The 15941-nt window shown below is 39.8% G+C and overlaps 1 protein-coding gene across 3 annotated transcripts; it reads left to right on the top strand.

Moving 5' to 3' along the window:
• Nucleotides 1–285: 285 nt before the first annotated feature.
• On the top strand, nucleotides 286–15447 carry LOC111933604 (cytochrome P450 2J4-like). 3 transcript variants are annotated; one of them, XM_086844702.1, is made up of 11 exons: nucleotides 286–520; nucleotides 1845–1901; nucleotides 2643–2747; nucleotides 3723–3885; nucleotides 4814–4963; nucleotides 6732–6892; nucleotides 9315–9491; nucleotides 11600–11741; nucleotides 13520–13707; nucleotides 13878–14019; nucleotides 14783–15447. In XM_086844702.1, the coding sequence occupies exons 2-11, from the start codon at nucleotides 1857–1859 to the stop codon at nucleotides 14959–14961; spliced, it is 1452 nt and encodes a 483-aa protein (XP_086700828.1). In that variant the 5' UTR covers nucleotides 286–520; nucleotides 1845–1856; the 3' UTR covers nucleotides 14962–15447. The 3 variants fall into 3 exon arrangements, with proteins under 3 accessions (XP_086700828.1, XP_086700827.1, XP_023789035.2); XM_086844701.1 differs by having other exon boundaries at nucleotides 364–520; nucleotides 2649–2747; XM_023933267.2 differs by lacking the exons at nucleotides 286–520; nucleotides 1845–1901 and having other exon boundaries at nucleotides 2541–2747.
• Nucleotides 15448–15941: the final 494 nt, after the last annotated feature.

The following is a 15941-nucleotide window of genomic DNA, read 5'->3' as shown; positions in this document are numbered from 1 at the left end:
TTCTTTAATTTTTAAAATGGATTCTTTATCACAGTTAGATGACCTCACTTAGCACACCATGACCAAGAGTATATTTGGCATTACTGAAGAGTTCTGGAAGCCCTTTATGAGCCAGGTGCCTAAGGAATTGGCAAAAATGGATGTTTTCCGCTGCTCTGCTTACCGGCAGTTTAAAAGGGATTTTCTTTTATGGCATTGGGATACATTCTTCTTGTATGAGGTACAAATTGGATACTGCATGCCAACACAGAAAGGATTATTTTTATACACTGATTAGCTGACAGTGCCATCTCCAGGACTGACATCATTATCACAGCTGCCCACCTGGTGTTTTAAAGCACCCCAGTCTAACAGGCAGGGATGTGCACACAGGATCAAACCTGGGTTGGCAGTGTCTTCCCCTGTAGGATTACCTTTATGGGATGGTTCTACCCATATCCAGCATGTCCTGGCAGGTGGTTGGTATGAAGTTTCCTCATGCTGGACCTGCAAACATCCCCCGGGCAGTAGCTCCACACTGGTAAGAGACTAATTCATTTGTATCCATCTGGGTCTGGGAGGGGAAGCAGCAGTTGCTTGCCTTTAGCAAGTTAAAAATCACTAATTTTAAAGAATAGCTGGAAGATAGTGCTGAAGAAACGCTGCTGATGGTTGCATTTAGTAATTATTAAGAAAATGGAGCCTTGGCTATCTCATAAATACATTTTCCATCAAATAAAGTAAGATAAATCCCATGCCTCTGATCTGAACCAACCTACAGTCATCTTCCTTTTCCAGTGTAAGTGAATTGTATTCCAGGCTGGCTCCAGCTGAACACTGGTTAAAGGTGTGAGACTCCAGCCCTTGTGGGGTGAAGGCACCAGGGCTTAATTTCCAGTGCACATTAATGACTTTTCCTGATGAAAAATCACTTAGATGGAAAATCTTCTAATATCTAAAAGAAAAGGGAACACATTATATTGATTCCAAATTAAAAGTTTTGATAAATTGGAGATTTTGAAGCAGAGTTTGTGAGATTTCACTGGAGAGAAGGCAAAACTTAACAAATTTCTTTTTAAAGAGAATTTTACTTTCCCCATTGAAAGAGAGAGACAAATTAGAAATGATTGTCTTGGAAAATCACCTTTTAGTGTACACAAACAAAGCTTATGTGGAAACCTACGAATATCCCTTGGTCAATACACATTAATCAGTTATGCATTAGCAGTAATGAAGAGCCGTGGTTGAAGGCTAATTGACCTGGAGGTTTGTAAACTGTGTGCTGGTAGACTCCAGGCTGCTCCTGCAGGGTCTTCTGTGTTCCAGAGCCACAAACGCTGGAAAATAGCTTCTGTCCCAAAGTCAGCTTGTAAGAAGAAAGTTGGTTCCCAAGTCTTGGCAGTTTTTTCAGAAGATTAGTGAAAACATGTTTCTTTTGCAAGTGCTTTGCTCTCAAGGGATGGACAGTTCTGACAGGGAAGCATTTCTGCCAGGATCTGTAACATGGGACTGCAGTGGTTATGGTAATGTGGTGACCAGAACCCCTCTTGTGAGGTTTCCATGCTCTGATTGCAGCATGTGAGCACCCTGCTGTGTTTGTGGTTCCTGCCTGTGTTGAGGCTTGGCAAAGAGCCTTGGCTACAGACTCTGTTTACAAGTTACCAAGGATCCAAACTCATGTCATGACTAGTTCTTGCTGGGGCCCTTTTTTCTGGTAGTAGCTCAAGATCCCTACTAGTTTTTTTCCCATGTTTCTAATGTTTTTGGTTTTTTTTCTTTTAAATCTGTTTATTTAATACTAAATGTACTTTTCAATATGCATTATTTATCTCACAATAATTTCTGATATTTCTCAAATTATTTAGGGTATCCACTTTATGTCAAGACTGAACAGGGAAGTGCAGAAGAAGACAAAACCCTCTGTGAGTTTACCTAGTGCTAATAGGTTAGGGAAAAAAGTGAGGTCATACATCAATCCAGTCATATTTTCAATTACATTCAGAAGTGTAACAAATTTTGCTTTTTGTATTAAGCATTATATAGTTGTATATGTATCTTAAGATAAATGTGGGCTTTTAACTTCTATCAGCCTCGCCATTACTAGATATAACATGTACATGGAATATATACAAACCAATTTAAAAACTCCAAGATTTAATATCCACTTACATTTGCCTGCTTAATTTGTATGTATGGCTATTGCTTTTCTAAAAGCATTCCTGGAGTATTTGTAGGAACACATACCATACAAAATTGTCCCAGAAAAACTAGATGGAGAATTAGCATGCACCTGCATTGCCTGGAAAATCTTGGCCCAGTCTTTTAAGGTACCATTCCTACAAATCCTGTGATCCATACTGAATAAGTATAATCTGGATGAGAAGTAGAAGGGTGTGCATCTATTAATATGCTGAAGCATGAGAATGTAATAAGTGGAACAAAAAGGGAGTGGTTGATAATAAAGAGGGAGGGTTAGAGGTGGGGAATACTTATTAAGTGAATTCAAGCTCTTATGAAAAAACTGGTTTAGCAACCAGCCTTAATAGCTTCAATAGACAATTTTGAATAAAGGCAAGTTGGTAAAGGCAGACGCTAAAATGTTGACCATAAGTCAAGCTCTTGTAGCAGTGGCTGTATTTCTCCTAATTACGCAGTTTTTTAAGTTGCAGCGAGCACGGAGATGGTTTCCTCCTGGACCAGTCCCTCTCCCAGTCCTTGGGACGCTGATACAGCTGAACTTTCAGTTTAATCGTGATCTCCTCATGAAGGTACTTATTTTCAGATCCTCCTAATTGTTCAAAACTCTTTGTGATTTCTCCTTTCTCTTGTTGTTTGCTATGTGAAAACATCCTGGCCCAAACTGCATTGGTAGTAACTGTAAAGTAGCTGTAGCTGTTAACTGGCCACTGTGATATCACACTTGGTTTGGTTCACAAAATAAGAAAAAGATATTGCAGTGTAAAGTAGTTTGCCTAATGCTACGAAACCTAGTATTGGAATTTCTGAATGTGTGAAGATCATTCTGGTGTCTAAACCTATCCCCTTTAACACTGATTTTCACTGAAATTAGTGTGAAACTTGGTATCTTTCTATCATCCCTTGCCACTAAATTTGATGAATTCATGTGAAAATTGATATAATTTAGGATTAAATATCTTTGGGGATGATATGTCAGATTTGGAATTAAGGAAAAAATATTATAAAAAATTATTTTCACACCATGGATTTGTAGCTTTCTCTAGCTCGAGCAATGAAAAGATACTTCCCTGTACTCTGTGTGTATGAGCTTGTTTGTATTGACAGGATTAAAAACAGATGGGAGGAAAGAAGAAAGTCCAGTCTCTAAGCTAATTACTCCTCTGACAGTTCTGTGTTCTTTTGTGTTACTGTACTTGTGCAAAAGAAAGAACCCTCCTGAAATAAATTGCTAAATAGAAAATGCTCTTTATCCCATGGATGATTGTGAACTGAGCCTTGGCTTATATACAGTAATAAAAGATACATAATGTTTCTTGGCATAGGCATGTGGCTATGAAAAGTGAGAATGGGCAGGTGTTTCCTGCCAGTGAATGTTGGAAAAGACATTTATGATTTCTCAGTGATAACTGTAGTCTGGTGGGAAAGACAAAGAACACCACTCCACCTTAGGGCTGGTCCTGTAATCAGTGCAAAAACAGGTTCATCCTCTGTTTGCAGTGTGTGGGATTTCATCTGTGCTTTCCTGGCTTCTCTCCCACCTCTAGCTGGCAAAAATTCATGGCAACATATTCACCTTATGGTTTGGATGGGCCCCGGTGGTGATACTGAATGGATTTCAAGCAGTGAAGGATGGGATGACCACACATCCTGAAGATGTTTCTGGAAGGCTGGTGTCACCTTTCTTCAGAGCAATGGCCAAAGGAAAAGGTGAGATTTTCCTGGCATAAATAGTGCACAGAAATGTCATCTTGACAAATTGCAGTACCTTTTGTAGCTTGTGACCACCTTCAGAGGTAGCACAGAGGAAGGGTTTCTCTGTGAGGAATGGCTGCCAGGTGAACTGCAAGGTACAGAGAGGTGAAAGAGCTTTTGGAGAGTAGCAGGAGGAAAATACTAACAAGAGGAGAAGGATTCATAATATCTTCTATGGAATACTGGAGCAGATTCAGAGGTGATGGGATGAGGCAATGATAAGTTGTGGCACAGAGAAATGGAGGAAAAGCAGGAAACAGCCCAATTCCTTGTCCTGGACAAGCTGCCTCCCATTATGATACTTTCCATGGAAGAGTGACTTTGATGGTGGGATCTTCTTCCCATTCTCTTCCTTTTGTGAATATTTTCCTGCGGCACAGTTGCACCTAGAAATTCAGTGTGCTTCTTCAACCTTGTTGTAGGTTTCATACCACCAACCACACTAGAAATTCCCAAAGCCTGTCACAAAGCCTAAATACTGAACATTTCTACCCTGCAGACAGGAACTTTTCTCCCTGACTGAAGACAATCAGAACTCTTTCTCCTTTTCCTTTCATGAGAATCATTACCCTGATTCAGGTGAGCTTCAGGCATAGCAGAGAGCGTGAGACAAGCTCTGCAAAGAAGATCTAGAAAAGCAGCTGAGATATCCTGAGATTTTCTGGGATCAAACTTAATCCTGCAAGTCATCTTATTACCCAGCTGAGTTTGCCCATTTCAGCCTGCCAACATGATTACAGGTCACAGCTCTTCCTTGGTACCTTTGTGTTCACAGGCAATGCAACAATTTAATTACATTCTGTGGCTTAGTAAATCCTTTAATGTAGTCTTTGTCTATGATCAATATTAGCATGATAAAGAGCTCTTCCTGTAATGGATGTAGGAATTATGTTGGCAACCGGTCACACCTGGAAGCAGCAGAGAAGGTTTGCTCTGAGGACTTTACGCAACCTTGGTCTGGGGAAGAGAGGTCTGGAGCACCGAGTTCAGGAAGAAGCCCACTACCTGGTAGACTTCTTTGCAAGCATGAAAGGTATTTCTGCAAAAAATAGCAATACATTTTTGCCATTAGTCTGATATCTTTAGTGTATGAGCTTCTGTCTCCTGAAAATGAAGGCAGCTTTTGTTCCACAAGAGAGTGTGCAGGGTCCTACACTGTGTGGAATGGACCGAAAATGCAAAGCCCCCAGTCACTTTTGTGTTTTTAAGGATATTATTCTTGCTCAAAATGATTTACAAAGCTACTAAAATTGAGAAGAAAAACTGAAGATTATTTATTATTATTTACATTATAGATCCTAAGTTCTATACATTACATTATAGAACCTAAGTGGAAAGATATCTCTGAAGATAGTCTAGTCTAACCCCTACTCAAAGAAGGGTCAATCTGAGCAGGTTTCTTAGGGCTGAATTGTAAATATCTGCAGCAATGGAGACTTCACCACCTCTCTGGGCAACCAGTTCCACTGTTCAGTGAGTGCTATAGTAAAAACATTTCTTGTGTTTCCGCAGAATTTTATGTATTTACATATTTTTCCTGTTGTCCCACTTGATACCACTGAGAAAAGTCTAGTTCTATGTTCTTTTTATCCCTCCACCACGCATTTATACATATTTAGATATCTCCCTAAGTCATCTCCAGACTAAATAATCCATCTCTCTCAGCCTCTCTTATGCCAGATGCTTCAATTCCTCAATTGTCCTTGTGTTCTTTGCTCAACTTGTTCTAATATGCTGACGTTTCTCATACTGGGGAGTCCAGAGCTGGACCCAGCACTTCAGCTGGATCTTGCCAGTGCTGATCAGAGGGGAATGATCACCTCCCTTGGCCTGACAGCAATTAATTTCCTTATGCAGCCCAGAATGATGTTGGGTTTTGCCTCAAGGGCACATTTTTCGCTCTTCTGTGCTGGTGCACAGAGAGACAAAATCAGTGCTGATGAATTAAGCCTTGTAATGCCATTTGCACACACTCTGTAAAACACTGACTGGAATCTTGTCTCCCTTACAAGACTCTATCTTGATCAACCCAGTTAGCATCACGTGAGTTGGATTTCCCAATACTGATCATTATGCAAAGGCACAATAAGTCAGGACATGCTGTGGCTAGTGTTGTATCAATTAAAAGTAATTAGATTGAGACAAATCCTATGGTTTAAGAGCTAGGAGAGATTGGGATGTGACCATGTGTGCAAGGAAAAAAGCCCAGAACAGTAAGTTGCTAATCAGAATTGTGCCTTGGCTGTTGGGCAGTTGCATCAATACATACACAAATAGAGTTTTATGGTCATATATTCCATAGTCACAAAATAGTTTTCTTGGGATCAGGTTTCAAATAACTGCTTTAAAATTAGTTATTATACTTTGATACAACTGGTTGAAAGGGGTTTACAACATTTTATCTTACTGGAGGTTGTACATCTCTAGCAGGGTCAGACAAAACACAGTAGCCTTGCATGCCTCTGTGTCCTTGATCAATAAAGCTGACCCTCTTCTTGCTCTTTTACCCTCAAGTTCCCTTTGTCCATAGTGTTCTCAGTCATTCCCATGCTTGAGACATACTTTGATTTTGCCAGAAAGCAAATTTACATCATTTTTTTTCCCCCCTTACCTCTACATTTAAGGTGCCACACATTCCTGGGATTGCAATGAATCAGTCTGATACTACAAGTTTGCAAAAATATTACTGCTTCTCTGTGAAATGCAATGCCTTCTTTAAAGTTCTGTGGGTAACTTAGAGAATTCTCACATTTCACTACAACAGGGAATATTAACAATGGTATTTATTATTATGCTTGCAGGGAAACCTGTGGATCCTTCTTTCCCTCTTGTCCATTCTGTCTCAAATGTCATTTGTGCTGTCGTGTTTGGACATCGTTTCTCCAGAGAGGATGAGACCTTTCATGATCTGATTAAAGCTACAGAACATGTCTTCAAGTTTGGGGGCAGCTTTATTCATCATGTAAGTGAATAATCTGTTGTATTTTTCTGAATAAGACAGAGAGTGAGAAATGCAGATTCAAGAGCTATCAGGCAGAAGTTTTAGGATGGGTGAGTGATGCCCCATGCAGTTTTACTGGGCAGTGAGCTCTCTAAGTGTGATGGTGAAGCTCCACATGCCAGTCTCAGGCATTTGTGTTCATTCTCCTGTGTTTGGGTACTGTGGTAGGTTGCCCCTAAATCTTTGCAATAAGGCACAGGTTCATGCACTGCTCCTGGGTCATGGTTGTCACTTGGTTTCTCAGCCCCTGTGCACCACATGTTCCTGCCTTGGACATCATGATTCCTAAATATTAAATGTCAGGTCTGAAAGTGCAACTCATGTACCAAATTTAGATACTGTTTTATGTACAATCAACAGGGAGAGGAATGAGTCAAATACCAAAGTAGCCTGTGGCTACTTACCTCCATTTCTTCTGTAAGACACAGACTTGAAGACTTCCCAGAGAAATTCCACTTCTTTACCCTGAGTGAGGAGCAGCTCCAGGCACAGGCAGCAAAGGGCAAGAAATGCTATGACAGCAAATACAACTGCAAGCTTTGCGATTAAACAGTCTAAGAGTCAATGTTCCATCTGACACTAGAGGCCAAATTTGCACCAGAATAATTAAAAATTTCCTGAGAGTTCTGGTTCTACTGCTGAAGTTGTCCCATACATCTTATAAGTAACTTTTTAATATAGAATACATAAGCAATTCTTGGAGTACAGATGTCTTCCCACATCCCATGGAACCTTCTTCTCACTGAGTTATGGTCAGGTTCCCTTTTGCTTAGTTTAGCTTTTGTCCTGAAGCTGGTTATAGTGGTGGCATCTGCTTTTAGGACAGAGAACATAGCTCCTTTTCTTCTCTGCTTCCTATCCTGACTTGGATTTGATTTAGTCCAGTGAATAAGATACTGTTGGGGAAATAAGAACAGGGGTTCAAACCATTCCAAAGGGATGGCCACCATCTTCCCACCTCCCAGATGCAACAAGTACAGAGAATTATGCAAAAAAAAGTGGATATTGCTGCATCCACATCCCAATTTCTTATCTGTATCTCATGCTGTCAGGCACTGAACAGGGAGACACTGTGGATTGGGCCTCTCCATAAATGGAGGAGGAGTTTTGGCAGGTACCCAGGAAGGTGGATGGACACAGCTCCTGTCTTGAACACTGACAGCTAAATTCCACTTACAGGTAGAGTGCCATAATGCTGGAGAGAGCAGACATTTGGGAGTTGGAATGCCTCTAATCTGGGCAACTTTATGTGATTAGTCAGACCACAGTTGTCTAAGGTTTCTGAACACATTTTACAGGTAAAAAATATTAGAGATGGAACTAAACAAAAAGGTTATGAAGTTCTAAGTGAATTTACCAAGGACTGGACTAGTACTTTTTTTTTTTTTTTTTTTTTTTTTGTGATAAGGCAATCATTAATTGGTAGCTGAATGTCTGACAATAAGAGTGGATTTCCCAAGAAGACACAAGTATGGTCTGTCTATTTCAACCATACTCCAGTGAACACCTAATAATGTGCTTTTCCTAATGTGATTAAGAGAGTACAAGAAAAGCTCAGGAAAATTAAGGCTGAGAAAGGATAAAAAGTCTGCTGTTAAATAAACAATGGAATTATATTTTGATCAGAAAAATAACTATTAAGAGAACATTGTATCTTACAGATACAAGAATATACACATTACCCAGGCATAAATGTAGGCTAGAAACCAAAATTAACTTTCTAGCTATCAGAATAGGTTGAAATCAGCTATTTCTTATGCCAGATTTTCCCAAATGGTAAAACAGAAGGAAAAAATAATCTGGTCATGTCAGCTAACCCTGTCTTTCTTTCTAGAGAGAAGTACTCAAAACAAAGCTGTTCCTTAGCTTTTCTGGGTTTCAGATATTTGTAATTTCATGGAGGAGCCTTGAGAGGTCGATTGATACAGAGTAATTTGGGGGTTACCCAGCCTGTAAAGCAGCCACCGGGAGCCAAGCTTGCTTTGGCAGCATCCTGGTGAGGAGTTTCCAACTTTCTCTCTTCCCGGTGTTCTCCACTGGAGGGCAGGAGCTCACTTTTGAAATGCCTGAATGCAGTAAATAGCAATTGAAGATACGAATAACTGCATGGATGAATACCATTCATTCTAGTTATAGTAATTCTAATTTGACTTGTAATTCAGCTGAAAGCCTGTGGAACTCTGAGTCTCACCATCAAAACTAGAAATGATATGGTTTACTTCTCACAGCCTGAAAGCCCAAGCGCAGTCTTTGTCAGCATATTTTACTGATGAGACCCTAATTCCGAGCTAACATCAATGTTACCTTTCTTTGTAGCAGGCCTTGCTAGTGCGTTTTCTTGTGATAGAGACTTTGCAGGACCTCTTGTGTGTCACTCCCACAGCTCTATGAAATCTTCCCCTGGCTGATGAGCCGTCTCCCTGGGCCTCATAAGAAGGCGTTGGCTTGTTATGATGTCCTGAGCAACTTCACACGGAGAGAGATCCAAATGCACACAGAGCGTGGGACACCAGAGGAACCACAGGATTTCATTGACTACTACCTGGACCACATTGAAAAAGTAAGTTTTTTCTGCCCAGTCATACAGTCATAGGGGAAAAGGTCAACATGGACCATTAAATCATCACAACCAATCTGAATCATCACAATCTCTTGTCTTTCTAGACATCATAATGTGAATCCAATGACCAGGATCTTCCTAAATTCTTTCTGATCATTGATGTGCCACAGCACCTTGCAATCCTTTCATTAAAGGACAGGTTAATACACTATTTCTTTTTTCATTGGCTCAAATTGCAAAATGATTGAAAGTCTCCAGGAAAGAATCATTAATTACTAAATGAACAAGAGACCTGGGAAGACCTTTGGAAGAGAGTGGGGTGGTTTGGTTACAATATTTTGCTGGTAAAGGTTTGCCAAGAGAATTTGCAAGAGGACAGCTGGATTTTGAGTACATTTTATAGAGAAATAACCTAGGAGTCAGCAGTGTTTCAGACAAGACTGGAAAAGAGGAGTGTCAGAGTCAGCGAAGTGTCAAGCAGACAAAGGAACTGGGACAAATAAGGGCATTTTGGTCAGGCAGGAGTAGTAGAGGTAGGTGGTGAATCCATAGGGCTGTAGGAGGTGTGCACAAGATCTCTCCCTTTTCTAGACCATACCAGGATCACTTTGTACAAAGCTCTTGGGTACTGGATCCCAGCCCTGACCCCTGGACTGTCAATTGCCCTTCCCCTCTGTGACTCCAACCTTCACTTAAATCACTTTTCCTTTCTCCTCTCCTCCATTGTGGCAAGGTATTTTCCTCTTCCTGTTCTGCTTGGTGACAGGAAGAAAAATGAGAAAGAGGAGGAAATGGCAAGATGAGACTGGTCTTACTTGGATGTGGCAAGGCAAGGGTGGCCCAGAGAGCCAGAGGTCCTGGGGAAGTGGGCAGTGACTGCTCCTGGTGGCAGTGCTGTCCTGCAGGGACAGCCAGTGTCCCCTTCACCACTGCCATGTGCTGGTAGCAGCAACAAGAGGCAGCCACAGCCTGTTGGGCTGCAGCACGCACCTACCTCTCCCTGATAATTATTTATTGATCAATTCCCACATAAGCTGCTATATTCTTATGTCCGATGTGGATGTCAGCCTAAATAGCTTCTAGCTCCTTGGATCCTCTTGTTTTAATTTTTTTTTAATATCAGCACAGTAGCACACCTGGCTTTCCAAAGTATTTGACTTTTTCTAAAGCCTTTCATTGCTGTTCTAGGATTTATGAGACTTGACCATCAGTATACCAGAAATTGTTTCAATGAGCTCTTCTGGGACTCTGCTGGGTGGAAATCATCCAAGTTTGTTTATTAAAAAAATTGAACTGTCTGTAATAGATGAACAGGGGCAATAAAAAAAGATTAGATGATATTACAGCAGGGAGAAGCATCTCTCCTTCTTTTCAATTGCTCCACTGGCAAGAGAAAGATTCAACACCCCTGAGCATAATCTCTCTAAATATAGACAATGAATTAATTCCCCCAAACCATAAATGTGTTTATTTATAATTTCAGTGTACATACACATCCTCACACTCCTAATTGAAATCTGTAAAACCCCAGAGCAGCTGAACATGAATCATTGTGCCCTTGTGTAGAAGAAATGTGAATGCCACAGGTTAAGAACTTTACTCAGCCCAGTGTTCACTGTATTGCTTGATAGAACAACTGAGTGTGGACTTTGAATTAAGACATGAAGAATGATGCACTGGTACACCTTTTCAGAGGAAGATTTACTTAGGAAACATTCTAAATTAACCACTATTTGTACATTAAGGTCATAACCCTTTTTCTTTTTCTTTTTCTTTTTCTTTTTCTTTTTCTTTTTCTTTTTCTTTTTCTTTTTCTTTTTCTTTTTCTTTTTCTTTTTCTTTTTCTTTTTCTTTTTCTTTTTCTTTTTCTTTTTCTGAAGATGTGATTTAGCTTCATGATTAATAGTGGAATAAGCATAGCTTGTCTGTTTGTGAAATGTTAATTTTTGTGTTGATAGCCATCTGTGGTGTCTAACATTCCTTAGCAGTCTTTCTGCATTGTCCTATAAGGAGAAGACACTGCAGCTTGGAAAAAAACCTGCAGCTTGCAGTTATAAAATCACATTAAAACCTATTCTGTTTTTTCTAACTTTTCTTATCATTTGCAGTCCAAAGATGAACCCAGGTCAACATACAATGAAGACAACATGGTTTATTCTATAAATGACCTTTTCTTGGGTGGATCAGAGACATCAAGCACTACTTTGAACTGGGGCGTGCTCTACATGGTGGCATATCCAGACATCCAAGGTGAATAGATAAGCCCATCACAAATATCTCCCATGCAACAGAAAAAAACAAATCATAACATTTTCATGGCTCAGAGATTATTCCTAGATACTGATATAGGTCTAGTGGCACGTGTATCTTTTCATACTTGTGGGTCTGCCCTAGGCAGCATCAGTAGATCCAGGGATTAAATTAACTCTGTATTTGAGTTTCTTGTAACAGAAATTATTCTAGTCAGGAGGGGAAACAGATGGCTCCTCTGTTACATCTATGTGCATTTAAGAAGTTTGGTTTTAAGTCTGGTTTTTAAATAACCACCAATCCCTTTCATAGAGCACTGAATAAAAACCACAGGAAGAAGGATATTTTATGCTGGATAACAGAAATCTCACAGTTAGGTTGCAAAATATGTGCAACTACCCAGAGAAGAACAAGATTTTAAATGGATGAAAGAGATGAAGATAAGAAAAATTTGGTCAATTTGTAGGTATCAGACAAGAAATTCTGCTTAATCTCAAATAATCACATGTTTTGTTATCTCTTACTCTAATTAAGGTTATGAAAGCACTGACTCACCTGTATAATTTTATTTAGCTAAATATAATACCTTGCACATATTTGGGAAAGCAGGGTATGTGCAGAGTGATTTTTCCTGGGCTTCTTGAGTAATACATTGCATCAGGGCTCTCAGAACGAGCTGACACCAGTCTGTCTGTCCTCATTTAATTAATTGGTGGCTTCTTTTTGAACCCATTCATACTTTTCCTGTGTTGACATCCAGTGACAGTGTTCCACTCTGTACCATAAGGAGAAGTTTGGCCCTCTGCCTCATCACTGAATAGGGAAGAGAAATGTGTGTTTATATTATGCAGTGACTGATTACTTCAAACTACATGGATTCTCAAGTAATCATGTGCCTCTGGAAGATACTTCTTCATAGAAGGAAGTTTACTTAAAGATATTTCTGAATATGCATTTTAAATTCTATAAGGTGCTCAAATCTCTGTTGTCAGTTTAATCAAGGACTGCTGGCAGTCACAGACAGGCTTGATGGGAATGGGCACAGACTGATCAATGCAGAATGGGTTTCCCTGTGTCTTTCTGTTGTTCCAAAAGGCCTGGAAAAAAGACCAGGATCATTTATTAAAAATCTAAGGTTTTTTTATTTATGTGTGTACTGCCTCTCTTGATGTTTATAAATTAAAGGTTTTATTTTTGTTAATGCCTCCAAGACTCCCATGCAATAAGTAATTTAAAGCATACTGTTCTTGATTAAAAGGCAGATGCCAAGCAGTAGATACACTTTTTAAATGGTATTTGGGCCTTGTACTAGTTGGCATTGCTTCACTTAACAGATGCCCTGTGTAAGAACCATATCCTTTTAACAGGAATTAGACTTTTAAGGCTCAGACTCACCTGGCATAAATTTCAGAGAGCTGTGAGCTTAATGTTCCAAGTGGCTGCAGGTGTTTGAGGCACCTAGGCAAAAGAAAACCCAAAAATAAATCTGTTATCTCTTGGATTTGTGGTAGTAAGATAACACTTAGTTTTACATTTTTGAGCAACAAATGTTTTTTCTTAATCTACGATCAAATAACTGCAGACCCAGAAGCAGAGTTTTCATATGTTTAAGCTGTTGGAATCCTGCTACTTTAATTATCTTCATTAAATGTTACTTACTTTTCTTTATTAATTGTGGTGCTGTTCTCATAGTTCTAAGTTGGAAATGTCTTTGAAAATGAAATTACTGAAAATACTTGATATGTTTTTCCGCCTGAAGCAGTGAATGTTTTCCACAGAGAAAGTGCAGAAGGAGCTGGATGCTGTTCTGGGTCCCTCCAAGTTAATCTGTTACGAGGATCGGAGAGAGCTGCCGTACACAAACGCTGTGATTCATGAGATCCAACGCTTCAGCAACATTATCTCGGTTGGCATGCCCAGGGTGTGTGTGAGGAACACAACCTTGCTTGGCTTTCCCCTCAAAAAGGTACAGACACAGTTTCTCAGTTGCTACACACTTCCTGCATCAGTAGAGCAAGGTGTGGGCTAAAATCTGTTTGTGCCAGGGTATTCTCCTCAACAGAAGCGGGGCTGGATGCCTTTGGGTCATGGGCTGAATGTGAACAAGGAACAGAATGCAAGTTCTTCTCTTTTCAGGGCACCATAGTTCTTCCAAATATTGCTTCATCTTTGTATGACCCAGAGCAGTGGGAAACACCTCGACAGTTCAACCCTGGTCACTTCTTGGACAAGGACGGAAACTTTGTTGCCCAAGAAGCCTTTTTACCATTCTCAATAGGTAAGTGGGCTACACACTTTCACAGACCATCTATGAAACATCTTTCTTATTTTCCTGAATTTATCTTTTGAGACCATATAATGCTTTTTGTATTGGATTTGAAATTCTAGTTCAAAAGCCACCTTTTGTTTACAGCACAAACATCAACAGTTTGGATTGGGACTGTAGAATGAAGATATCTATTAAAAACATATTGGTTGTCTATTCTAAACTTTTTGTTGGAAGCCGTGCTATAATCAACATGATTGTTTTCAGTAATATATGTTCTACTGGACAAAAAATAACATGGAAAATCAGAGGTGTCCTGACAAACATATATATCTAACTTGCCCTATTTTTGGAAGGAAATTCTCTGCTAATGATTGTGGCTATTGATTTCAGGGACTCATTTCATACCAGACATATGTATGGAAAGCACTTTCAAGTAGTCCTCTTGATTCTTTATGCATTCAACACTAGAACACAACATCTCCCAGGAAAAGCAGGTCCTTATTCTTCATTTACCATGATGGAATGAATTCCTTTAAAGTTGTCAGTCAAATGACAATGAGTCTTTTGAGGAAATTGAAGGGAGCAGAGGGGTTACACAGTTATCTACAGCAGCAGATAAAATTCTTTGAAGGAAGAAGTACATGAAGCCTTTTTGTCATTGATTGCATTAAGTCCTACAGAAATTCTAAACTTTGCACTGTGTGGGGATGAACACAGTTGCTGTTGGGGTCAGGTTTATTTACTCACTGTCCTTCCCCTCTTCCCTCTGCAGGGCACCGGGTGTGTTTGGGGGAGCACTTAGCAAGGACCGAGCTCTTCATTTTCTTTGCCAGCCTGCTGCGGGCGTTCACCTTCCGGCTCCCTGAGGGAGTGACAGAGATCAACACTGAGCCCATTTTTGGGGGCACTCTGCAGCCTCACCCCTACAGGGTTTGTGCCATTCCACGCTAGGCTGGCCACATGCAGGGTGTCACAGACCATCTATGAAACATCTTTCTTATTTTCCTGAATTTATCTTTTGAGACCATATAATGCTTTTTGTATTGGATTTGAAATTCTAGTTCAAAAGCCACCTTTTGTTTACAGTAGGTAATTTTATTTAGACCCTGTTACCTGAAAATGAAGGTGATCTTTTTTTGTGGTAAAAATTCTTTTGATCTGTAAGACCCCATCATTCTCAGCCATAAAGGCATCATGCAGTTGCTGTCTGGCCTGGCAGGTATAAATGTGTGACACTGCTGAGCAAGACAAAATTGACTGCCAGACTTCAAAAATTCATTTATTATCTCTGATTATGAATTCATTCATTATCCTGTTTCAAAAAGTAAATCAGGAAACCTACCTAGAAAATTCTGCCTCTTGATGTCACTATCATCAATAGCAACATTTCAGTCAACATTTTGTTGATGGTCACTAATAAAAGATATGAAGGAAAAACTAAGAACTGCTTTTATTTATAGATGACTTACAGCTCACTGAGAATTTCTATATTTGATGCAGCAGAATATGTGTAAGGCATCTTTAAACCTGGCAGAGAGTAACTGAGTCCAACAGTGAAAATGTGCAGGCTGAAACCTGGTGAAGAGTGAAGATACAGTGAAGATACTTGGTGAAGAGAGAGATTTCTTTTGGGGTGCATATTTTTAGCATTTTAAAAGTCTGACAAGTTAATTCATAGACAGTCTTTTCTAACTAAGGGCAATTGTTTACTCTCATGCCTGACTCCTGTTAGGATCAGCACTGGGAGGCTGCTACACCAGGTGCAAGGACTTCCCAAGGAGCAGTTTGGGTGAGGAACCTACTTTGGTTAGAGATGATGGTAAATTGAAAAATGTTCATGGAAAATGCCAAGGATACTTTTTAAACATCTCAGCAGGTCAGCTTCCAGAAGCCAAAAAGGTATACACAAATACTAGTCAAATGCAATTAAA

The sequence above is a fragment of the Cyanistes caeruleus genome, chromosome 10 (genome assembly GCF_971803275.1).
Source record: "Cyanistes caeruleus chromosome 10, bCyaCae1.hap1.1, whole genome shotgun sequence".
Classification (NCBI taxonomy): Eukaryota; Metazoa; Chordata; class Aves; order Passeriformes; family Paridae; genus Cyanistes; species Cyanistes caeruleus.
Note: the sequence above shows the minus strand (reverse complement) of the source record. Positions and strands in the feature narration are given on the sequence as shown.